The 26,462-nt window shown below is 38.8% G+C and overlaps 1 protein-coding gene across 3 annotated transcripts in view; it reads left to right on the forward strand.

Annotated features, from left to right (window-relative positions):
* Positions 1–26,462, forward strand: part of PRTG (protogenin) — a 143,410-nt gene that overhangs the window by 98,102 nt on the left and 18,846 nt on the right. For all 3 annotated transcript variants that reach the window (XM_001928492.6, XM_021094927.1, XM_021094921.1), the window contains 4 exons: positions 19,227–19,322; positions 20,259–20,445; positions 21,424–21,551; positions 23,175–23,345. In XM_001928492.6, the coding sequence (XP_001928527.1) occupies positions 19,227–19,322; positions 20,259–20,445; positions 21,424–21,551; positions 23,175–23,345 (582 nt within the window). The remainder of the gene's footprint in view (positions 1–19,226; positions 19,323–20,258; positions 20,446–21,423; positions 21,552–23,174; positions 23,346–26,462) is intronic.

Consider the following 26,462-nt stretch of genomic DNA (forward strand, 5'->3'; position numbering starts at 1 on the left):
CCTAAAGTCATCTGCATTACTGTTTCTATCCTTCGTTTAGATCTTAATTCCTTCAGTATATTCACTGTCCCCTTTTTGAACTCTGTGTCTGTTAGACTGCAGTGGTCTTTTTCACTGTTGTTCCTTCAGGGGAATTTTCCTGTTCTTTTAACTGGGAATGGTTCCTGAACTTCTTCATTTTGCTTATATTTTTCTTATTCTATGAGTTTAGGAAAAAACTGTAGTCTTGGAGGGCTGTTTATATATAAGAGCGTCCCTGAGTATTTTGTGAGGGCTCACTATTTTATTTTTGGCATGAGGGCTGCTTTTGGTTCTGTTTCTTGCTGTCTCTTTCCTCAGTGTGTGCAGGCTGTTATCCCCTTGATAGGGTGCTGCATGTGCTTGTAGGGAGATGGAGGCAATGGACAGGGCTAGTAGCCAGTGCCTGGTTGCTGTCTCTTGGCCATAGGAAGATGGGGCGGGCTGCTCCTAATTGTAGGGCCCTGGGAAGTGGCAGTGACCCTCAGGCAGGTGCAGGCCATACCCAGAGTGTTTGGTAGTGGCAGCAGCAGGGCATGTGCATTCCCAAGAGAGTGAGAGCAACAATGGGTGGTGCTCTGTTGCAGTGACCTCCTCTGTGGTGCCCTCTGAGGTGACTGGGGCTGCAGGTGGTGCCTGTTCGTGGACCTTTGGTAGTGGAAGGCCACGCCCACCTCTGGATTCTGAGATGACTGCAGTGGTTTGCCCCTCCCACCTGTAGATCACACAAGAGGCACCCTGTTGTGCTTAGCCTGTGCAACAGGTGCCACCACCTGTAGCCCGGCACTGCTCATAGCCCTGCCCTCTGAGAGTCCATGAGCACGCAGAGAAAGATATTCCTATGTCAGTCTGCCCCTCCTCCTTTGCTCCTCTCCAACAATGGCACCTTGCTTCTCTTGCCGGCCCAGCCATCCAGATTCCTTTGGCTGTGGTGTTCCACTCCCCAGCCTTTGGTGCATTACTCCCTAGCCCCTCAGGCTGTCTCCACACAGCCAGCCCTAGTGTTCTCCCTGGAGCTGACCTCCAGAACCTGAGTCTCAGTGCCCATCCCCTTCTGAGTGTCTCAGGCTGTGATGTTTCAGAGGTGGTAGTGATGGTCTGTGCAGCTCTCTCTCAGCTTTACCCTCCTCAGTCCAGCTGCTGTGCTTTGTTCTCTGAGGCTTTGAGGTCTTCTGTCTAAGTTGATCTCCCCATCAGTTAGGTAGCTTCCCAGGGTGTGGGTTCCTTTCCTCTTTCATAGCTTCCTCTCAGGAGTGCTAGCTAGTCCTGTTCTGATTCCTTTTCTTCTTCTTGTCTCTCTCTCTCTCTTTTTTTCCCTTTTGTTCTACACAGTTATGTGGAGGGTTTCTTGCCCTTTTTAGAGGTTTAAAGTCTTCTGCCAGTGTTCAGTACAGTTATGTACAAGTCATTCTGCATGTAGATGGGGTTTTTTTTATGTGTTTGTGGAAGAAGGTAAGCACCACATCTTAACTCCTCTGCCATCTTGATCCCCTCTCAGTAATATATATTTTAATTGACTATACTTAGATGAAGAAATTGGAGCAAAGATAAAGATTGACAATTCAGTGAAACTCCGATATATTTTGTGCTGTAAGATACTGTACAGTTGCTAGAAATGCCTATAAATTTAGCAAACTTATACATGAGCTTCCTTATGAGCCAAAGCAAACCACAAACACTGTTAGCTGTGAGAAACAGAGTATTTTAATTATTAGAAGGTTGTAATATACTAATTAAATTCCTGAAATACAGTATCTCCAAAAAAACTATATGTTCAAATTGTTGGAGATTCTCTATGAATCTTTGTACTGAAAAACCATATTATGCTTGACATTGACTTAATAAGGGAAAAAGACTCCTGTGGTTTCTTGGCTCATTTAACAAGGTATAGAGTTCTGGATGACCTAGAGATGTTAACAGAAGAAACAATTAAAATAATTTTTTGAACTTTCACCTTTCTCCATGTGGATGATTTTTTAGTATGTTTTCCCTTTCTTGAATACACTCCCACTTTTTTCATAAAATAGCCTTTTGTCTCAGAAGAAAAATCATAGCAGATTGATCTTAGTTCTGGCCCTACAAAAATATAGAAACTACATTTGAAATACTGTTTTCAAAGGGCCCAGTTTTCTATGCACATTTCTAAGAAATTATAGCGATTGTTCTAATCGATTAATTTTCTGTCCCATGTTGACTGAATTGCACACTTTATGGCCTGGCCTTCTTGTTTTACTCTATTCCCATGCTCTGTACATACTACAAATTGGCATTCCAGTGTGACTCATTGGGAATGAAGGAAAGAAATCGGCATTTGCATCATTTGTATACAAAGTCCCATATATTTCTAGAAATTGTATAAGAAGCCTAAAAACATGTAGATACTTTTCATTGTCCTGTCAGGCAGGAGTTCCATACAAACATTCATATGGATAAATATAGATAAACGGATACAGATAGAGATCAGATTGGCCACTAAGAAAATGAGACTATTCTGTGACTAGGAAAGGTTTTGAAACTGTGATACTGCTTTTCAACAAGAAATCTAACAAATTTGCACTTAGAAAAAACATGGATTTTAAGTTTTATTTCCCTAAGTAATTTTAAAAACCCTATATTAAAGTTATAGGCTAGGCTGTGTAATATTCTTGCCAAAAATACTTAGTCTGAATCTAACAGTGAGGAAACATTTAGATAAACCCACAGGTGAGATAGTCTTCAAAGCATCTGGACTGGATTCTTTAAAGATGTCACTGACATGAAAGACAGCAAAAAGACAGGGAATAATTCTAGATGAAGAAGCAGTGGGTGACCCTCAATTGAATTTAGGAATGGTGGGGGCAGGGATATAAAAAAATTATCAGTGACAAATTTTAAAATGAACTGTATATCAGATAAAATTGTGTCATTGTTAAATCTATTGGGTCTAATAAGGGTGTTTTGGTTAGGAGAGAATGTCCTTGTTCTCAGGGGAAACATGTCCAAGTATTTAGGTGTGAAGTGTCATAATATTTCAACAGAAGAAAAAGGATGTGTGTGTACATACACTTGAACCTATGTACATACAAACAAGAAATAAGGAAAATACATCAAAGTGTTCATAAAACATTTTAAAAGCTTTAAAATGCCTTGTGCTTTGTGTTTAATCAGTTTTTCTGGATTGAGAATAGTTTTGCAATGATTATGCACATTGTTAAAACAACAGCACTTCTGAAATAACAGTTGATTATATACAACAATTTTCTAGTAATATGTGGGATATTTAAAAGTTACATCAATTGGCAAACATGCTATAATTTTACCTACTGAGAAAAAATACAGAAAATCAACTTTTCGTATTGTCCAGTAGCCCTTCCAATTAAAGCTCACTTGAGGAACTAAAAACTGAAATCAAGGAGCTCCCACTGTGGCCCACTGGGATTGACAGCGTCTTGGGAGCACTGGGATGCGGGTTCAATCCCTGGCCCGGCACAGTGGGTTAAGGGTCTGGCATTGCCTCAGCTTTGACTTAGTTGGCGACTGTGGCTTGGATTTGATATCTGGCCTGGGAGTTCCATATGCCATGGGGCAACCAAAAGATAAAACAAAACAAAACCAAACCTGAAATGATTTCTTTATAAACAGCTAAATATTTTTCCTATCCATAGAATGTTTATAAACTGGTATTTATAATAATATATTTCAAATTGAATATAAAGAACTTTAGGTCTTCTGTTATAAACTGGTATTTATAATAATATATTTCAAATTGAATATAAAGAACTTTAGGTCTTCTGTTGAATATTTTATTTCTTAAAAAGTGTTTTTGGTTTAATTCCGTATGCTCAAATTGTTTCAGATTCTCTATCATATGTGTTGAAAACTATTTAAAGATATACTGAATAACTTCCGAGCATCCCCAAAGATCTTCAGTGTCTTTCAATACCTGGAAGATGTAAGGCTTAGACAGAATTTGAGTGAGCTGTTTGTAGCCAATTAACACAGCAATGACCTGCACCTGCCTGTATCAAAGAACTCCCCGAATTCTCTTACCTGCTAACATTAAAATCGATTTCAGAGTAATATATTCAGCAAAGTTTAAATAAGTTGCTGTAACATAGTGCTTCTTGTGAGTTCTAAAGGAGGCATAAATAAATAACGCAGTCAGGTTTTATCACTGTGATTGATGAAGCTGATATTTCACCAACTTGCATTTCCTACTTGAGAAGAAATTTAATATTGGATTCAAGCTGTCTACCTGATTCTTTCCCATCTTGTAAGCATGCTTTTAACTGCCGAGGGCTGAGATTCGGAGGAATGGTTATCAAACCACAGATGTTTTTGCCATGAAACTGTGCACCTCTGACCAAGTCACTGTGGTTCAGGAGATGATAGATGGTATTTTCATGTTGCCTCACAAAAAGGTCAAAATGGCATGGTGAGCCCATGACAGTGAAAGGGAGAAATGTTAGTCCTGGAAGGAAATTTATTTCATGGCTTCAGGGGAAGTTTGGTTGTCATGAATAGGCTCTCTCTGTCAGTCTGTAAAAATATTGTTTGTAAGGCAATGATGTATGTCAGACAGACAGTGTCTGTGTGTTGGCAGACAGAGCAGCTACTTAAACAAATGCTAAGCCAAGTATAGTAGCATCAGTCAAGTACTTTGGATGCTTTTAGGGTAAAGATTGCTCTTGATAGGAATACCAACATAATCAAGAAATTCAAGTTTCATTTTCCTAGGTACCAACTTTATGCAAACTTTCTTTGTAAGTTTTATAGCCCCTTAAAATGCATCCCTTCCCCCAACATTCTCACACACATTCTTGTGTTACAAATTATTATAATCAGCAATTGCTCCATTTTTAAATTATTCAGAAACATTTATGTGGACCAGCCTTATTAGTCCTCTTCACAAAAAGCTGTTATAAATTTGGGGACAGTTCAGCAACCACTCTTTTGGAGTCTTCTTTCTTTTTCTCCTCCCAACCCACAGGCACAGTTCCATTAGTTGATGTGGTAGCAGAGACTCAGTGGCAGTGCTCATTCACCTTTGAAAATTTGACTATTGAGCTGCCTTTCTTCCAGAGGGATTCGCAAAGGGAAAGGAATGCCATAACAAAAGCATATAAATGATCAAAAACTATGTTTTTTCTCGTGCCTCCAACATCACTTGCAGATTGATTTTTCAGTGTTTGGATGTAAATCATATTCGTTCATGGCAATGTTCAAGTAGAAATCTTCAACCCCAAATATTTCTTATCCAGACAGCCTCAAGTAATGCATTTGTCAAAAATGAAAAATAGATTTTAAAAGATGTCTTGAAAGCCTAATAGGTGTATAAAAATGAAATCATACCATCGAAAAAAGAAATAACATGATCAGAATACTTAGTGAACACAACATAGTTGGGAGAGCCTTATGCTTCTAGAATTTACAAAATAATCCCTGTCTTTTGAAGGAGGTTTTTAAAATAGAGATTAACAATAGGTTATTCTTTTTTGGTAGGAAACTAATTCTCAGATTTCATATACAAAGAACTTTCTTCGAAATTATCCTCAACTCAGTAGGAGAGGGGTTTTTACTGGAAGTGAGAAATGTTACTTGTCTTAAGGGGGCAGAACAAAAGAGACTCATTTCAGGTTTAGACAAATACTCTACCACCATCTTCCACAGAGAGCTCTTTTGCAGAACACATAGTGAAAGTTGGGAGAGCCCACTCCATCTGCCAGTCTGTCCATTTTACACTCAAATATTCTGTATTATCACAGAACAGATGTATAACACTTTGGCTTGGTGATCATTAAAAAAAAACCTTCCTTTAAAGTTAAAGTGAAATATGTTTATGATTAATAAACACATAGAAATTCAGTTTATAAACAAAAGGAGAATGAATTTTTAATCTTAGCTTAACATAAAATTTACATTTTTTAGCTAAAGAAATCTTGGCTGTTAAATCAGCATATTAACATATTACCTAAGGCATTGTTTTAACCATCATGAATTAACTTTTTCTATTCTAAATAAGTCTAATGATACAAGACAAAGAACTTCCTCAAATGTGATTTGTGTTTTTGTTACCGTGCTTAAACATAGCATTTTAAAGCAGAGTATTTCACTCTGCTTTCCTTTCCCACCCATCCCCCCTTGCATTTTTCCTGCTTCTCTGCTGCTGGACCAGACTTGGGCTGGCCCCAGAGTCTATGTCAGAGGCCATGACCCAGGTGTCACAGTGGTTCATATTGCTGGCCTCTTCTCTGAATAATTACATGGGAGTATTGTGTTGGAAGGACAGGCTTGGAGGCAGTGCAGTCACCCTGGCTAGCCAGACCAAGAAGTTCTACAGTCCAACTGCAGGGAAACAATAGGCCTGAAAAGGCTCACACAAAACCTTGTAGCACAAAAGATTAAATTAAAAATGGACATTTGGCCAGACACTAGCTTTCTTCCCTTAGTATTTCACCTTTCTCACTTATTCTGAGCACTTCCTACTTTAACCATGTTCAGACTTCATGTATGTTGACCTTATATAAACACATTTTCAGATTGCTACTTACCTTCACATATACATATTCTGGTTTATTTGATTATTTTTAATGTTTTGAAGCCATCTTAATTGTGACACTTCATTGCTAATATAAACAAAGCTTTTCTTTAGCAGTTTAAGTGGGTAATGTAAGGTAGTACCTAGTGACATTTAATGTTTTTTGTTCTCTTAAGATGTTTTGTTAAGTTTCTCTAGCATGTTCCATGTCCATAAATCGAACAAGTGGCAGGAGACTGTCCCAAAGTAGATGTGATCGCTTTACCTTCCTTTGGTCCTAGGAGGACTATTTTTACCTGAGAAATGTCCGTAAAAGGATGGGGAATAAAATTCATTGTCTTTACATGATTTGAACTTTTGAAATTACATCAGAGATGGACTCTCTGCTGCGGAGTAAAAGTTTTCTCGTGGTCCTGATCTCAGGTTTTCTCTTGATTTTATCTATCCCTGACCCATCCACTCTGGCCTGGCTCTTTTCAAGGCATCTGGAGCTTCACCAACAAGCAGCAGCCAAAAGAAACACAGGCTTGTTTTTCATGACCCCAGTGTTACCTCTTATTATTGATCTACAGCTAAATACTTCATAAGTAATAGTTTTTTGTACATTTTCCAAGAAGCCAAACTTCTAGAAATGTTGGTATTTTAGCAAAGAATCCATAAAGTTTGAATTGACATCCATCAGTTGTACCATCTGAATTCATCTCCAGTCAGAGAACATTTGATTTTTCTAGTGTTTGAGGGAAGGCATGGTATGGAAACGTCCTCTGAAGTGAGCCTGTTAGTTTTTACCTTTTGTATCTTAAATAAAGATGTGTTAGGATGGAACAGTGATCAAAACCCAGTAGGATTGAAACTCAGATGTTTTCTCCTGAAAGTAAGTGTTATTACTTCATGTTTAGATCTCTGATTACTCTTCTGCAGTGTATTAGTGTATTTGATGACTTTGAATGTATATTAATATCACCCACTTATCAAGGCCTACTACAGACAGACATAACCCAAACCTTGAAGCAGAAGAAAAAAGGTTTAAATCATAAAGCCACTCAGTAGAAGAGGGTGACACTTTTTAGAATGTGTTCTTTTAATTTTACTTATTTTCTCCTATCTGGCTTCTTAAACATTAGTGAGTATAGATGGGGTCCCTGGCTTTATCACATAGGCCAGAATTGGAGCTGAAGGTTCACAGAATTGGAGCTGAAGGACAATAAAAATAAGTTTTTTAAAAAAACAAACCCAATTACTTTATGTTGTAGAAGATAGGATAATTGAAGGAGTTCCCGTCATGGCTCAGTGGTAACAAATCCGTCAGTATCCATGAAGACCCGGATTTGATCCCTGACCTTGCTCATTGGGTTAAGGATCTGGCGTGGCCATGAGCTGCGGTATATGTTGCAGATGTGGCTGGGATTCTGTGTTGCTGTTGGTGTGGCTGTGCTGTAGGCCAGCAGCTACACTTCTGACTTGACCCTAGCCTAGGAACTTACGTATGCTACAGGTACAGCCCTAAAAAGCAAAGAAAAAAAGGTATGATAATTGAATTTATAGCCCAACTTGTTTCTAGTGTACTAAGAAATCACAGAGGCTTGAAATAGGTTTTTGCTATTTTATATAGAAAAAAATGGTTGACTTTTTAAAGAAATCTAGTTTGCTTGTGTAGAAGTATCTTTATAAAATAAAAATAATAATTCTATTTTGTAAGGTCGTGGCAAGGATTATTTAAGATGTTATATATAAAGTACATAGTAGCTTGTTAGCATATAAAAGGTAATATATTTTCCCAGTGATTCTTTACCATTGTATTATTACCAAAGCAGTTCATATTTATTGTAGAACAGGTGGAAATACAGGAAGCAAAATAACTAAAAATTTTACCATATAGAGCTAGATACCACTGTTAACATTTTGTACATATCATAAGATAATGCATTTTCATTTCCTTTTATGGCTCTGCCTCTGATGTCCCACCACTTCATTGAACCTTAACTCTGTGTCTCCTGCTGCCCCTAACCACACCACTTCCTAATGCATTTATTCTGTTAAAGGACTTAGATGACCAGATATCTTTCTTACCCTCGGTGACTTCTCTGTACCTTTGGACATTGTCAACCATCCTTCTCTTGGTTCCCATGGTATTTGACCTTCCCAGTTCTCCTCATGACTTCAGACCACTTGCCTTCTCACCCCCAGGCTTCTAGTCCTTGCTGTCTCTTCCGTCCTGAGGACCCTACCCTCTGGGTGAACACCCACTGCCACTGCCTGTGGTTCTCCATCCTCACTGCTGACTCCAGCCCACACTTCCAGTCACCCTCAGGTCAGCTAACCTTGGATGCCTCTTTGGTATCTCTGATTCAGCGTGTCATTGACTCCATCAAGCATATATTGTTCCATTTCTGTCTGTCGGTCGACCTGGGCTGGAAACTTGGGAGCCTTCTTACTCTTTCGTCTCATTAGCCCTTTTCTCAACAATCTCCTTTAGTCAGCTGCTTTTTCTGTCTGTGTAATAAAGTCCACAATGCCTAGCCTGGCTCTCAAAGCCCTCTGAGATCTCCCCCAGTCCAACTTTTCTGTGTGACCTTCACTCAGGCAGCCCTTATTGAGATCTTCCCTGTCACCCATCCCTGCCCCATGTGTTCCTTGAGCCTTTGCTTATACTCTTCCTATGGCCTCAGTCTCTTCTTCCTCACGCTTAATAGAAGGTCAAAGTCTGTTCAAATGCGCTTCCTCGATAAAACCTTCCCCACCCCCTAAACTACAAATAATCATTCCCTCCTCTTTTTTTGTCTTTTCTAGGGCTGCACCTGCGGCATATGGAGGTCCCCAGGCTGGGGTCTAATTGGAGCTGTAGCCGCCAGCCTGTGCCGCAGCCACAGCAACGCGGGATCCGAGCTGCGTCTGTGACCTTCACCACAGCTCACACCGACACCAGATCCTTAATCTGCTGAGCAAGGCCAGGGATCAAACCCGCAACCTCATGATTCCTGGTCAGATTCGTTAACCACTGAGTCACACAGGAATTCCAACCATTCCCTCTTTTGAATTCCCTTAGAGTGTCAACAGATCTCTCTGCAGCAGTTAATTCCTGTCTTGCACTGTACTTATTTGTACCTTTGTTTCAGCTCCCTTAGTATACTGTTATCCAAATTATAGAGCAACGGATATGTTTCAACTTCCTAATCATAAAGATGAGCTAATCCCCCAATTCTCCAACCAGCTCTCTCCTGTATTTATTTAGCTCTAAAAAGCACCAACTTGGTGCCAGACATTTTTCTAAGCATTTTAAAGTGTACGCTCACTTAATGCTCATTTTATAGATGAGGAAACTCAGTTCAAATCTAAGCAGTCTGGTTCCAAAGTCTATCCTTTCACCGTTATACCATCCTGCCCTTCTCCATGACAGGGAGGAAGGATTAGGAGTAATGGGATGCTAACAGTAATTCTATTATTATTAGTGTATTATTCTTTTATTTGTGGGTTATTATTGATACTGTTATATCCTGGCACTACTTTAAGCACTGTATGGGAATCAGTTTATACCCTCCTCCCATCACCTCAAGAGATAGATGCCTTGTCATCATCATTCGCATCGTATAGGGGACTTTAACCATGATAAAGAGAGAGAAAATAACTCCCCAGGTTACACACCAATGACCACGCTAGATTTGGAATCCAGGCAGTCTGGGTCTGACATCTTAGCCCTTAAAGCTTGTGCTGAACCATCTTTTAGCTTCTTAGTAGTACTGAGTCGTTAGGAAAATTGTCTTAACTTTGGGTTTGTCTCACCATCCTCCTCTGTAGAGGACAAGTGACAAAAATATCTTGCTTACAAGATTTTTTAAATTCATGTGAAATTTGTATATGTATGACAAGCGCTGATCCCAGGCAGCCCTTCCTTCTCCCTTTTTACAGCTTTGCATTTCTTGAAATCTTTAATTTGGTGAAACTAAAGCAGTTGCCTTATTTCATGCATACTTGTTTTGAATTGCTCATTCATGAGTTTCAGCTGGTGTCTGACTAGCTCCCACCTTCTTAATAGCTAGATGAGTCATCACTCTCCTTACAGGCACACAGATGCCATCTAGTGATAGAAAGAGAAATGAAAGTTATTCAAGTAAAACCCTGGAAGAAGGCATGGATATTTTTTGTTATTTTGTGGCCTTTGGAAACATATTGCAATGAAAAATGAGTATATTATACCAAAATTGTTAGTAGATTACTTAAGATTTTGCATAAAAATCCAGTTAATGCACTCTTGTTAAATCATATGCTTTTAGCGTGGAATTAAGACAGGTCTTTCCAATAGGGGAAAAGAATATGAAAAAAAGGAGTTCCCATTGTGGGTCAGCAGAAAAGAATCTGACTAGTATCCATGAGGATGCAGGTTCGATCCTTGGCCTTGCTCAGTGGGTTAAGGATCTGGCACTGCAGTGAGCTGTGGTGTAGGTCTCACATGCGGCTCAGATCCCACATTGCTGTGGCTGTGGCCAGCGGCTACAGCTCAGACTTGACCCCTAGCCTGGGAACCTCCATATGCTGCGGGTGTGGCCCTAAAAAGACAAAAAAAAAAAAAAAAAAAAAAAGAAGAATCTGAAAAAAAATGGTAAGTGTATATGTATAACTGAATCACTTTGTTGTACAACAGAAATTATCACAACATTGTAAATGAACTGTACTTCAATGGGTTCTTAATCAGTTTTAATTTGTGTGCATCTTTAGAAGATTTACAGGGAGTCTCATTTTATTGATCTTCATTTTTCCTGAGTTGTCACTGAAGGTAATAAACACCTGATTGTTAAAACTGTATGTAATTAACAATGAATTACTTTGTTGTGTCCATCTGCTTGCAATATCTAATGCTAGTCTTTAAACTCTTCCACATTTCATTTTTGTGAAACAATCTACTGTTCTTCCATTAGGGTAGAAATCTGTTGTTTTCCAAAGCATTTATTATCATCAGGTTGCATTTTTGTTAACAGACAAGAGCTTATTACATTAATATGGAAGAAGGTGGATTTGCCGCTGAGAGGATTATATACCATGTGACATGGTTGCCAAAACAGCAAGCATTCCTAGTGGCCATAAACACAAAACACAGCTCCTTCAATCATGTATACGTCAGGCACACACTTGGGAGCTTTTGCCTCCTCTACGAAATAGGGAATGTTAATGAGAACAGGGAGTAGTTAGAGCTTGGTCTCAGTGTCTGCTAATTGCTAATTTGCTGATATTCTGGATTCTAGACCTTGCTTGTATGAACGAACATCCTTCATATTCATTTGTCTTCACAAAAATGATTCCCAAATTTAGTGCACGTAGTTTTGATAGTGCTATTTCTGTTTTCCCAGGCAGTTTTACTCATATAATAACAGTAATATTGTGCTTACTAATTATAGAACTGTACAAAGTCCTTCATAGATGTGATTTCATTTAATACTGCTAAAATCCCTATAGGGGATTTTATCTCTTTTTTCCAATTGAAAACAAACAAGTCTTAGAAAACTGAGGAACTTACCTAAAGCTATACAGTTGGTAAGTAACACGTACAGAATATTCATTTACCAATCTGTCCCCTTTGGTAGATTGAAACTGAAAGCAGCAGTTAACGGCTTTCTAATCATGGAGTTTTTCATACAGTGCCTGACTTTTAGTAGGCATCTGGTAAAAGTCTGATACCTGTGAAGTCTTTCTTAGCCAGCCAGACTTCTACTGATTCCTTTTTATGTGAAACAAATCCAAGTAGAAGAGCTGGTAGTGAAAATAGAGCAGAAAGGAAAGGAGATGAGTCAAATCCTTGAGCCAGTGGAGAAAAGATAAGGGTATAGCCATAGTAATGTTTCAGGAAGGAGAGCTTTGCTTTTTGCCCAGATATTTCTCTTTTTTTGTCTTGCCTTTTGTCTTTTTAGGGCCACACCCGAGGCATATGGAAGTTCCCAGGCTAGGGGTCCAATCAGAGCTGTAGCCTCTGGCCTATACCACAGCCACACCCACACCAGATCTGAACCGCATCAGCTCAAGGCAACGCCAGATCCTTAACCCACTGAGCGAGGCCAGGGATCGAACCTGCAACCTCATGGATCCTAGTCGGTTTCCACTGTGCCATGACAGGAACTCCTTTTTGCCCAAAGACTGAGTCGGTACTGTAGAAAGACAGGTTAATTTGGCTGGGACCACAATCACATTAACTTCAGCTGACATTCTGGAGCTATGTATCAAAACATTCAGAGCCAGATTTATGTTAAATTAATTTGGGCTTTCTCTCCTGACGCTTCATCTTTATATATTGCTAAATCTTTAAGCAAATTTAACCATAAATCCAACTGCCACTTATCATCCCGGGACCATTAAGAAATAAGCTTTGTTGAGGAGTGATTTTTATGCTCCTTATGTTGAGTTTTGAAAGAATAGGAACCAACTCGTGCCCCCCCCCCCTTCTCCACCCTCACTGGGTTTCGAGGAGGCCTGCACTGTACTTTGTGGCTGCTCTTCCTGACTCTGCTGGTTTCCCCCCCTAAACCACAGAGCCTAAGTCTGCTGAGTCTCGTGTAACCAAGCATTTCATACGTGGCAGTGCTTGACTCAAGAAGGGCTATAACAGGCCCTGGGAACTGGCTCCCTGTGGCATTTCACAGCATTAATCCTGGGTCCTCTGCTTTGTCCCTTATGAATCAGAGGGTCTTTGCAGAACTATAGTTTTAGGATTTGTGCTACTTGTGCTGAGGTACATTGTTTATGCATTTAACTGAACTTAATGTATTGGTCCTAAACTTTTTTTTCTTTTTTAATTGTTAATTGTGCAGCTGCTCTCTGTTTTCATTCTTTGATGATCGCTTATAATGCTCATCTTAACATTATTTGAGGGCTCTGGTGCCTGGGTCCTCTCTCTCTCTTTTTTAATGGCTGCGCCTGTGGTATATGGAAGTTCCTGGGCCAGGAATTGAATCCGAGCCACAGCTATGACCTACACTGGATTCTTTAACCTGATGTGCCAGGCTGGGGATCACACAGCCTCTGTGAAGACTTGAGCTGCTGCAGTCAGATTCTCAATCCACTGTGCTACAGCAGGAACTCCTGGGGTCCCCTCTTAAATTTACAATTGTAGATACAGTCAAATTTCTAACAAATTGGTAAACAAGAATGACCCCTGTTTTTCTGGGGCCTCTGGATTCACAAACCAAAATAATACTGAAATTATTTTGAAATTGGAGTCATTTCTTAAAGCCTAGAAAGAGTACAGGGCAAATGCAGGTGGCCCACTGCTGGGCTTGGCCCCCAGGCTGGCGCTTTTACTTTTTCAAAACAGGATTCTTCATAGAGCATAAAGAGTAGATCCCAGGTGGACAAATATCAATAGGTTTTCCCCTTCCCATTGTATTATTTTTCCTATTATGTCCTGTAATTTTATTTTTTTACTAAAATAATTTCCAAAATTATCCTGGTTCTTCTTTTACTTTTTTTGTGTGACTAGAAAGGAATCTTCTGCACCCATTGTACTTGATTTGCCTGCTTGATGGTTTGCCTTTTTCCTACTTCACATAACCTAGTGAGCCCAGCACTGGAGACAGTTGCTCTGGTAACATGGATAATTTCCAGGTGGGCGTCTGAAGAACTGCCTTGTTGGCATCTATGCTGAGTGGGTAATAGCCAGGTACTGGGTGTGTTAAGGGACAAACTCTGTTCTCATCTTCTTAGGACAGAGAATATGCTTCTGTCTGATCAACAACAACAAAAAAGACTAATTCTAGGTTTAAAATTAAGCACTGTAAGCAGCTCCTTTTTTTTCCTGCTTTTTTTATTTAATGGCTTTTATTTTTTCCATTATAACTGGTTTACAGTGTTCTGTCAATTTTCTTCCGTACATCAATGTGACCCAGTCACACATACAAGTATAGGTTCTTTTTTCTCACATTATCATGTCTCTCCATCCTAAGTGACCAGACATAGTTCCCAGTGCTATACAGCAGGATCTCATTGCTTATCCACTCCAAAGGTAATAGTTTGCATCTATTACCCCCAAATTCCCAGTCCATCCCACTCCCTTCCCCTCCCCCTTGGCAACTGCAAGTCTGTCCTCCATGCCCATGATTTTCTTTTCTGTGGAAAGGTTCATTTGTAACATATATTAGATTCCAGATATAAGTGATATCATATGGTATTTGTCTTTCTCTTTCTGACTTACTTCACTTAGTATGAGAGTCTCTAGTTCCATCCATGTTGCTGCAAATGGCATTATTTTGTTCTTTTTTATGGCTGAGTAGTATTCCATTGTGTATATATACACCACACCTTAATTCATTCATCTGTCAATGGACATTTAGGTTGTTTCCATGTCTTGGCTATTGTGAATAGTGCTGCAGTGAACATACAGGTGCATATGTCTTTTTCAAGGAAAGTTTTGTCTGGATATATGCCCAAGAGTGGGACTGCTGGGTCATATGGTAGTTCTATATATAGTTTTCTAAAGTACCTCCATACTGTTTTCCATAGCGGTTGTACCAGTTTATCCCACCAACAGTGCAGGAGGGTTCCCTTTTCTCCACACACTCTCCAGCATTTGTTATTTGTGGACTTATAAATGATGGCCATTCTGACAGGTGTAAGGTGGTACCTCAGTAGTTTTGATTTGCGTTTCTCTAATAATCAGTGATGTTGAACATTTTTTCATGTGCTTGTTGGCCATCTGTATATCTTCTTTGGAGAAATGTCTGTTCAGGTGTTTTGCCCGCTTTTCAATTGGGTCATTGGCTTTTTTGCTGTTGAGTTGTATAAGTAGTTTGTATATTTTAGAGATTAAGCCCTTGTCAGCTGCATCATTTGAAACTATTTTCTCCCATTCTGTAAGTTGTCTTTTTGTGTGTGTGTTTTTTTTTTAAGGTTTCCTTTGCTATGCAAAAGCTTGTCAGTTTGATTAGAGTAAGAAGGGAAAAAAGAATAATCAATTTTAGGGCTAGAAATAAATGAATAACCATTCCAGAGAAGTGTTTATGATATGTTGGTTGATTGTCTGCACAGTGGAAACTCCACCTCTATTCATAACCTTCATCAAAATCAGCTTTCCAGAGTTCCTTCTGTGGTGCAATAGGATCAGTGATATCTCTGCAGTGCCAGGATGCAGGTTTGACCCCCAACCCAGCACAGTAGGTTAAGGATCCAGTGTTGCCACAGTTGCACCATAGATCACAACTGCAGCTCTGATCTGATGATCCCTGGTCTAGGAACTCCATGTGTTGTGGGGCAGCCAAAAAAAAAAAAAAAAAAAAAATCGACTTTCCATAAGAGTTGGCTTTATCCATGACTAGAATGTGAGCTACTTTAGGCAAATTCTGTTCCAGTTTCATCCTTCCTTTTCCTCATCTAATGACTGGCATAATACCTCACACAGGCTTTCCTAAAGGTACTACTTTAATTGGGTAGAGACAGAATAAAGCAGTATGTTTGAAGAAATTCTTCAGAGAGCTAAATGAAGTTTATTTGTACCTATTCAGAAGGAGTGTTTGTAGTATGGAACTCAGGCTTCAGTTCACTGAGTTCAGCAATAGGAGGAAAGAAGAAAACAGATTCAAGTGAAGTAGCCACTGATCTGAACAGAAACTTTTTTTTTTTTTTTTGTCTTTTTAGGGCTGTACCTGCAGCTTATGGAAGTTCCCAGGCTAGGGGTAGAATTGGAGCTGCAGCTGCCTGTCTACACCACAGCCACAGCAGTGCCACATCTGAGCTGAATCTGCGACCTACACTGCAGCTCACAGCAATGTCAGATCCTTAACTCACTGAGTGGGGCAAAGGATCCAACCCGAGGCCTCATAAGTACTAGTAAGGCTTGTTACTGCTGAGCCACAACAGGAACTCCTGAACAAAAACTTTTTGAATCTTAAAATTTCAGTGCTGAGTGTTAGAAATCACTTCAGTGATGAAATTCAAATGTTTGTTTTCTGATAATTATTTTATAAAAGTTTGAAAATATTTGTTTTAAAATTCATTATGAGATACACTTCTTGGTATGACAAAGGCAAGTGAATTTGTGTCCATTTAAAGGCCCTGTGCTTTGTCATAGAAATGGCCACAAGTTCTTGGTTCAGCTTTGTGTGACATTGCATTGGGCCTGCAACTTAACGCTTTTGTACCGCAGTATATAAAAGGAGAATAACATATCTGAGTTTTGTGATACTCAAATCATATATTTAAAAAATTTTTTCTTTAAGATAGTCAAATGATATCAGTCTTCTGACGTTTCTATCTAGAAAATATAGAAATGTTCTAAATTTTATAAATTTTTCTTCTTGTGGTTTTAATTTTGTCACAACAAAGAAATAATTTTATATTTGGGACATACATTTAATGCATTTTATATTAAATATTAGAACATATCAATTTCAAAAATATTTATGCAAACTCTTAAACTCCTTTGGGGAATTTGATAAGCTTGACTTCTCGTTTCGGCATTTTAAATGTTTGAATTCAGGAGTTCCCATCGTGGTGCAGCAGAAACGAATCCAACTAGGAACCATGAAGTTGTGGGTTCAATCACTGGCCTTGTTCAGTGGATTAAGGATCCGGCATTGCCATGAACTGTGGTGTAGGTTGCAGACGTGGCTGGGATCCTGCATTGCTGTCGCTGTGGTGTAGGCCAGCAGCTGTAGCTCTGATTCACCCTCTAGCCTGGGAACCTCCATATGCTGAGGGTGTGGCCCTAAAAAAGAAAAAGTTTGAATTCAATCTAGAATATTTTTATTATTTTATCCTGTCATTTTTTCATATTTGATATATCTATTAAGAATTATTAGAGTTCCTGTCGTGGCTTGGTGGTTAACAAATCTGACTAGGAACCATGAGGTTGCAGATTCGATCCCTGGCCTTGCTCAGTGGGTTAAGGATCTGGCGTTGCCATGAGTTCTGGTGTAGGTCGCAGATGCAGCTCAGATCTGGTGTTGCCATGGCTCTGGCATAGGCTAGCGGCTGCAGCTCCGATTAGACCCCTAGCCTGGGACCCTCCATATGCTGCAGGAGCAGCCCTAGAAAAGGCAAAAAGCCAAAAAAAAAAAAAAAAATTCTTATTTCCCCTTAGGAAATACTGGATTTGTTTATGTGTTTTATTATTATTTACAGAAGTATAAAATAGCAATGCATTGGCATTGGAAGTAGAACCACCATGTGATCCAGCAATCTCACTTCTGGGTACATATCAAAAGGAAATAAAATCAGTATCTCAGAGAGTTATCTGCACTCATAGTTCATTGTAGTATTATTCACAATAGACAAGGTGTGAAAACAACCTAAATGCATGGTGACAGGTGAATGGATAAAGAAAATGTGGTACATATATGTATATACACACACACACATGCATATACATATATATATATATACACATACTCATATTACTCAGCGTTTAAAAAGAAGGAAATCCTGCTATTTGCATGAGATAAATGAACCTAGAGGACTTTATGCTAAATAAGCCAGAAAGACAAATACTACATGATCTCACTTAAGCATGGAATCTAAAATGGTCAAGTTCATGGAAGCAGAAAGTAGAATAGTGGTTTCCTAGGGGCTGCAGAGTAGGGGAGATGGGGAGATGTTTGTCAAAGGATACAAAGTTTCAGTTATACAAGATGAATAAATTCTGGAGACTTGATGTACTGGCATGGTGATTGTAGTTACTAATGCTGTATGTATACTTGAAATTTACTAAGAGTATAGATCGTGAATGTTTTTACCACATACACACAAACACACACACACACACACAAATGGTAACTAGTGAAGTGAGGGATCTGTTAATTCACTTGATTGTGGTGATCATTTCACAGTGTAGACCCATATCAAACCAAGCCATATACCTTAAATATGTACAACTGTTATTATTCAACTCTACCTCAATAAAGATGAGGGGGAAAGGAATACATTCTTTCTGAATAGTACTTAGCTTTGCCCTAAGCAAGTATTACTCTAGTTAAATGTTATCATGAACACTTACATTTAAATGTATTTATATCATTAAACTTCTTGAATATCTTCTAAGTATATTTAAAATTTATAACCACTTATTTCCTCAAAGGCCTGAAAAACTTTTTTGTTTTATTATGCATGGGACGGACTTTAGTTTCCATATTGTGATAGTTAATGAACACCAGGAGAGGGCACTCCAACTCATCTTTCTTGGTGCATTTAGGTCTCAAAAGCAAATGTAGGTTTGAGGAAAGGGGGCACAAATAGAACAGCACATGGTTATAAACATTTTCAAAGATGTTAAAGAATGACAACTATTTCTTCTTGCCTTTTAGGAGAAAAACAATCTCAGTTTGATTTTCCTACTTTTAAGTTAACTACCCTCAAATAACTAAACAAAAAAACTTCTGTGTAGTATAACCACTTATAAGGGATCCCTCAGGCAGCCCAAGACTTCTAAAATCAAGAATCTATGGTCGTTGAAGAAGAGGAGGAAGAGTAGTGGTGGTGGTAATGTTGTTTGAGGTGAGGTTAAGTAAAGTAAAATTTATTAGTTGGTAGATAGTCCAAATAACAACAGCATAGCAAAGTGAATTGCTGAGTCATTGTGTGGAACAGAGAAAAATTGTATTTTACTCTTAGCTCTTACTGCGTTCAGAAGGTTTTTAAACCAAAATCTAGAAAAGTTTATAGAACCTTTGTTCCTATCTGAAGGGCTAGACCTCATTATTACCTGTTGGTTTCTTTTTAGACCCCAGAAGAAAATACCACGTGAGGCTGCTGGCTTACAACAACTTCGAAGATGGCTATCAGGCAGATCAGACAGTCAGTACTCCCGGATGTGTGTGTAAGTAAGAGTTACAGTAGCTTGTTTCACTATCTCAGACACATACTCCCTTTTCTCCTCTTCATTTAGGTCTCATTACTACTTGGATACCTTGATGGGCTTATTGTTTTACAGCCTCCAGGATGCCTAACATAGTCTCTTGAACAAGTACATACTCAATAAATATTTAAGCAAGATGTATTTAATTATAAGAACGTATTTTGGTTTTGCATGCAAGAGATCATTAGAAATTTAACTGGGAAAACAACCCTGAATACCAATATATACTAAATTTGCTTTTCTCCCCTTTAAACTTGAGACTAATTATTTCCAGTTACTGTTCAGTTTTATTGCTACTAAGAGCCGTTTGGTATTATTGCTGCTAGAGAGGATGTCAGACTGTTTTTAAGTCTACTGCTGGCTTTCTCAATATCTGGCTGGTAGCTCAACTTCTCTGTACTTCTCTTTTACATTCTAAGTACTGGTATGGTTTGTTTATTTTTTTGGGGGGGGGGTCTTTTTAGGGCCACACCCATGGTATATGTAAGTTCCCAGGCTAGGGGTCGAATCAGAGCTGCAGCTGCCAGCCTACACCACAGCCACAGCAATGCTTGATACAAGCCTCATCTGCAACCTACATCGTCGCTGGAGGCAACATCAAGTCCTTAACCCACTGAGCAAGGCTGGGGATTGAACCCACATCTTCGTGGATACTAGTTGGGTTCTTAACCTGCTGAGCCACAACGGGAACTCTAGTATTTGTAATATTTGATTCCTCATCTAATTCATGGAAGAGTTGTTCAGATTTGAAAGATAAATGTCTAGACCACTGAGAACCTCTCGTGGAATAGAGACCTAAAGTCAACCTACAGGGTGGGGTATGACGATTTTACCATTTTACCACTTTCTACATTAAATGTTAGGCCATGCAGTAATTAACATTGTCTTTTTCAATAGCTGTTCGTGATCGCATGGTTCCTCCTCCACCACCACCCCACCATCTCTATGCGAAGGCTAACACTTCATCTTCCATCTTCCTGCACTGGAGGAGGCCTGCGTTCACCACTGCACAAATCATTAACTACACCATCCGCTGTAACCCTGTTGGCCTACAGAATGCCTCTTTGGTTCTCTACCTTCAAACGTATGTAGCTTCTATTAATGGTTATTTTCTTTGCTCTCCTCCCCACTCATACTTCGTTCTTTACTGTCTTAGGCCAGCTTGAGCTTCAGCTATAAGCATTTGACTCAAGACTTATCTTACTTCTGAAATGTGGGGGATATTGCATCTTTACCACATACAGTTCTGAAAACTGCGTTTTTAAAAATTTAATTTCCGTAAATAATTTGTGTCTTTATTTCCCCAGCCTCATGGAACAAGATTAAGCAAGATGCTGTTATTATTTTCAAGTAGCTAAACTTGATATGTTAATATATTTAAAGAAAGAAACAAGATAATTTTCATGCTGGCCTTAAAAAATAATGCTAATCATTCTAGTTTCTAGATTTTAGTTATTAGAAAGATGCCAGTCATTACACTTTAAAAGAATGATTTGACTTTCAAATTTCACAGGAAATTCCTTTGTATTAGGACATTTCTACACTGTGAATTTCCTAGTTTACCTCTCAGAGAGGCAGTTTTTAGGCTTATTTTTATAATACCAAATGTAGCATTTTAATAGGCAAATTAGATTGGTCTTTTTTGTCTTTCTTCTTCTTTTTTTTTTTTTTTTTTTGCTTTTCAGGGCCACACCTGTAGATTATGAAAGTTCCCAGGCTCGGGGTCAAATTGGAGCTGCAGCTACTGGCCTGCACCACAGCCACAGCAATGCAGGAGTCAAGGTGCATCTGCACCCTACACCACAGCTCATGGCAACGCCAGATCCTTAACCCACTGAGCGAGGCCAGGGATGGAACCCACAACGTCATGATTCCCAGTCAGATTCATTTCTGCTAGGCCACAGCAGGAACTCCAGATTAGTCTTTTCATCTAAAAAATTTCTTTAAGAACATGAGCAAGTAATAATAACAATATGTTCTACCTATATTCATTAGAAATACTGATAAATTTCCAGAAACAATGTGCTGCCAGCATTAACAACATCGCTATGCATTATTATAGGTCAGAAACTCACATGTTGGTTCAAGGTCTAGAACCAAACACCAAATATGAATTCGCTGTTCGATTGCATGTGGATCAGCTTTCCAGTCCCTGGAGCCCTGTTGTCTACCACTCTACACTTCCAGAAGGTAAAGCCTCTCTGGGTTTTATCTGTATGTTAAAATTGTGTGTGTGTGTGTCCTTTGAAGATGATACTACCCTGGTTCCCACCTACGAGGCAACAAGTATGTATTTGTTTTGTTTCTTAACTTTTGAAATTTCTTTTCCTTTATTATAATAAAAATTTTTTTTTCTCTACCTGTGTTCCACAAGTAAGTGGGTTTAAATTTAGTGTCTCTTTAGGGGATGCTGCATTTTCTAAAATCAGGTGTGCTGTGCAAGTCCAAACCCAAATAATTGAAAATGAAGTAAGTGGATAATGAAGTTAATGATGTTAGGGGCCCTCATTAGGACCCAGTGTGAGCGGTAGCTTGATGCTGTGCATAGTGCAGTAGACATGATTCCTGACTGAGCACCAGTTCTGTAGCTTACCTGTATCACTTGCTAAGATAGTTCATGTCTCTAAACCCACATTTCCTTTTTTTGAGAACAAAGGTGAAGGCCTGGATGATCTATAAGGACCATTGCAGCTCTGTTTAATGATGCCGGGAGAAAGCAGAGGACATTTATTTCAGTGAGGACTGGGCTCTTTTGCTCTGGTTTTGGCAATATTCCATATGTGAGTGGTACCCAAAACCAGCTCCTCACACTTTTAACTCATATTGAATATGAGATCACTTAAAATCCCAAGACTTCAGTACCTTTCATAGATATAAGTTATTAGTCTAAAGTCTTGCCTGTAAACTAACCAATTCACAACTTTTTGGGGAATAATCGATTGAGTGTTTTGATCTCAAGTTTTTTCTTCATTGGTTCCCTGAATCAGGTTAAAAATACATTGTAGGAGTTCTTTGATGGCTCAATGGGTTAAGGAGCTGGAGTTGTTACTGCTGTGGTGCAAGTTTGATCCCTGGCCTGGAACTTTTACATACTTCAGGCACAGCCAAAAAAAAAAAAAAAAAAAGGAGTTCCCCTTATGGGTTAGCAGTAATGAACCCGGCTAAAATCCATGAGGACGCAGGTTTGATCTCTGGCCCTGTTCAGTGGGTTAAGGATCTGGTGTTACTGTGAGCTGCAGTGTAGGTCACAGAGGCAGCTCATACCTAGTGTGGCTGTGGCTGTGGTGTAGGCTGGCAGCTGCAGTTCCAATTCAGACCCCTGACCTGGGAACCTCCATATGCCACCGGTGCAGCCCTAAAATAATAATAATAATAATAATAATAATAATAATAATAATAATTCTATACATTTCAGTAATAAATGGAATTTAGATTGAATACCTAATAAGGTGAGTAATGGGCAGGTGGTGGAATTATAAACCTTTCTAATTGTCATTGTGGCAAAACAATATGAAGAGGCTTAAAAATGCTAACAACCTTTGACTTAGTAATTCCTTGTCTAAGCATCTACCCTCTCCTTTATATTTTTTTTCATGTTTTACATATTATAAAAGTGAAATTAGCTTTCAGGTAAGGAAAGATAAAATTATATTTTGCTATTATCACTAATCTGTAAAAGCTTCAATTTAGAGATGTTTTTATAGTGGTTTCTAGTTTTTCACATTCTTTTCCTGTCAGTCTGTTAGCCAGGTATTTTGAGTATTTATATCCATTTTCTCCTAGTAATACAGTATTTTCTACATGTGTGCATAGCCCCAGCAGGCCCACCAGTTGGAGTAAAAGTGACATTGATAGAAGATGACACTGCTTTGGTTTCTTGGAAACCTCCTGATGGCCCAGAGACGGTTGTGACACGTTACACTATCTTGTATGCATCCAGGAAGGCCTGGATTGCAGGAGAGTGGCAGGTCCTACACCGAGAAGGTAAGTATAATCATAATTTACCAAAAGGGATGAGAAGTAAAATTATCAACATTAAAGAAACAAAGGGAGAAAGGGACATAAAGTTTATTTTGAATTTATATTTATGAAGTAGCAAATTATTAAGGATTTTGGATTTGTTCAAAGGATGTTGGGAAGCCATGGATGTACTTTAAGCATGGGCATGATTTGCATTTCAGAAAGATACCTCTGTATTATGAATAGAAGAGGTTTGGTGGAGGAGGAGTAGGGGTAGGGTACCAGGAGACTCGGAAGTAATTGTTGTGGTCCAGGAAAGAGATGATAAGCCTGGACTCAGGTGGTGAGGATTGAGATAGAAAGGAGAGGGTGATTGAAGGACAATAAAGAAGTAGGAGTACCCATTGTGGCTCAGTGGAAAGGGACCCGACTACTCTTCATGAGGATGAGGTTCAGTCCTGCGAGCTGTGATGTAGGTTGCAGATGAAGCTTGAATCTTGCTTTGCTGTAGCTGTGGAGTAGGCCAGCAGGTGCAGCTCTGATTCCACTCCTGGTCTGGGAACTTCCCTATGCCACACCTGTGGCCCAGAAAAGAAGGAAGGAAGAAGTAAAATTAACAGGACTTGGTAGCTAAAGAAGGCAAAGAGAAGGGTAAGGAAGGGAGACTTGTTATAGATTTCTGGTGGTTGTGTGTCTTGTACTGAAGTAGCAAATGCTGGAAGAAGACCTGGTTTAATGTGTAAGACCTTTATACAACTAGTAAAATGGTCCACATGCAAACAGTTGACCCATATGACTATTAGGGTCCACTTAAGTACAGAGAAAAACTAATTAGGACTTAATAATCCTGAATTTAAATTTTTTAATACCAATTTTATTTTGGTTGAGAAAAACTGAATTCTAGAACTCAGCATTCTTACTTCAGGCTTTTGTACTATGCCCTTTTAAAATTTTTGAATTTTTCATTTGGTTGGATAAGTACCATATACCAGTTTTTAGATGGGCCATCACATAAATATTATAATTTCATTATTTTGGTACTTTCTTAATTCAGACATATATGCTGGGAAAAGAAATTTTCAAAGCAATGAAAAGTGTAAGAAGGATTTTGAGAAGGAATGTTGTTGGCCATCACATATTCTAAACACTTCACAGCACCAGGCACTTCTACATACCATTTTACCTTTTGAGGGGAATATTTACCCAATTAAGACAATGCACTTTATAGACAGACCACATACATGGATGTAATTACTATAGAACACTTTTTGTAACTGTAAAATAAACAAATCGTAACTATAGCTGGAGTTTTGATAGTTGTATATTCATAGTTTTCATTAAGCAGATGCCCAACTAAATATTGATTTCCTAGTCACTGAAAAGCCTGGAAAGTAGTAAATACCTGACAGTAGTATAATTTGTATTTTATCCATTAACCTTTTGCTACCTAACAAATCACTCCAAAATTCAGCCATCCTATATTCTCACAATTTTGTGAGTTAGCAATTTGGACTGGGATCAGCTGGGCAGTTCTTCTCTTGGGCTCTCCTGAGGTCATTCATGAGGCTCTAATCATCTCAAGGTTTCAACAAGCATGGACAGCTTAAAAACGTCAAGAGACTTCCCATACTGGGAAGAAAAAGAGGGAGGAAGCGCTACGTAGAAAGTTCTGCAAGCCCCTGCCTGCATCACATTTGCTGACATCCCACTGGCAAAACAAATCACGTAGGCAAGCCCAGAGTTAGTATGGGAGGGGACTGCCCACAGGTGTGGAGAGATGGAGGCAGAATTTTTGCAGAGCTTTTCATCTTACAGTCTACCACAATGTTCTTAAACCATATAATTCAGTGTTCGTTTTTTTTTTTTTTTTTTTTTTTTTTTGTCTTTTTGTCTTTTGTCTTGTTGTTGTTGTTGCTATTTCTTGGGCCGCTCCCACGGCATATGGAGGTTCCCAGGCTAGGGGTTGAATCGGAGCTGTAGCCACCGGCCTACACCAGAGCCACAGCAACGCGGGATCCGAGCCGCGTCTGCAACCTACACCACAGCTCACGGCAACGCCGGATCGTTAACCCACTGAGCAAGGGCAGGGACCGAACCCGCAACCTCATGGTTCCTAGTCGGATTCGTTAACCACTGCGCCATGACGGGAACTCCCCTAATTCAGTGTTCATTAATTCCAAAATGATTTATTGATCCATTTGACCAAATGACTAACCTGATGTAATGATATTATTTATACTACTTAAAAAGAAATTTGATTGCATGAGCACATACTTCCTTTAGCTCTTCGTTTGTACCTGCCTGAAAAGAAACAGTATTTTGTTTTGGTTCCTTTTAATGCATTTATTTGTCTGTTTCATGCAAGGTTTAGAAAACAGCATTTTGCCTCATTGATGGCCAAATAGTGAAATGGACTATAATTGCAAGTTTTTACTTCTTTATAAGCCTTTCTAACTGTATAATAGTGCATGGGGGAAAAAAATCTATTTTTGCCATTAGGCTGCTTATGTAGTTTTAAGAACCATTATCAGTGAAAAGCTTTTGTCTTTTGTTAAATGTATGGAACCTTTATCATAGCTAATGCTTGTAATTCAGAGAAAACAAAATAAGAAATATAGGTAAAAAGTAATTGAGTTTATTTTTTCAGAGAGAAAAATATAGAGTTTGAGTTACATACTTCTAAACAAAAAGAATACAACTTGGCATTTAAAGAAAAAAGTAAAGTGGTCTGTAGTATCTAATTATGACAACCTTTGGAAAAGGTAATGGTATAGAAAATTTGGGGGGGGGAGAGGAAGAGTAGCAATCTCTGACATATAATTATTAATCTTCTATACATAGTATGTTTATACACATTTATAGGTATAATTAATTCACATATTTATTGCCTGTTGGAACAAGAATTTTTTCATTAGTCAAAACATTTTAAAAATGTTCCGGGTGACCATATATTTGTGCCTAAAATGGAACATGGTAAAATGGCTTAGCGGAAATGTGATATGAAATTATTCTTGTGTGTAATTTAAAGTGGATCAGAAAATTACAGCTTTTATCTTCCCGATACACTGCAAATCAGCTCAGAGTACTCAATTATTTTAAAATCTCCAAGGCACTGTAGGAAGTCATGCTCTACTGTAGCAA

Source organism: Sus scrofa, chromosome 1 (genome assembly GCF_000003025.6).
Source record: "Sus scrofa isolate TJ Tabasco breed Duroc chromosome 1, Sscrofa11.1, whole genome shotgun sequence".
Taxonomy (NCBI): Eukaryota; Metazoa; Chordata; class Mammalia; order Artiodactyla; family Suidae; genus Sus; species Sus scrofa.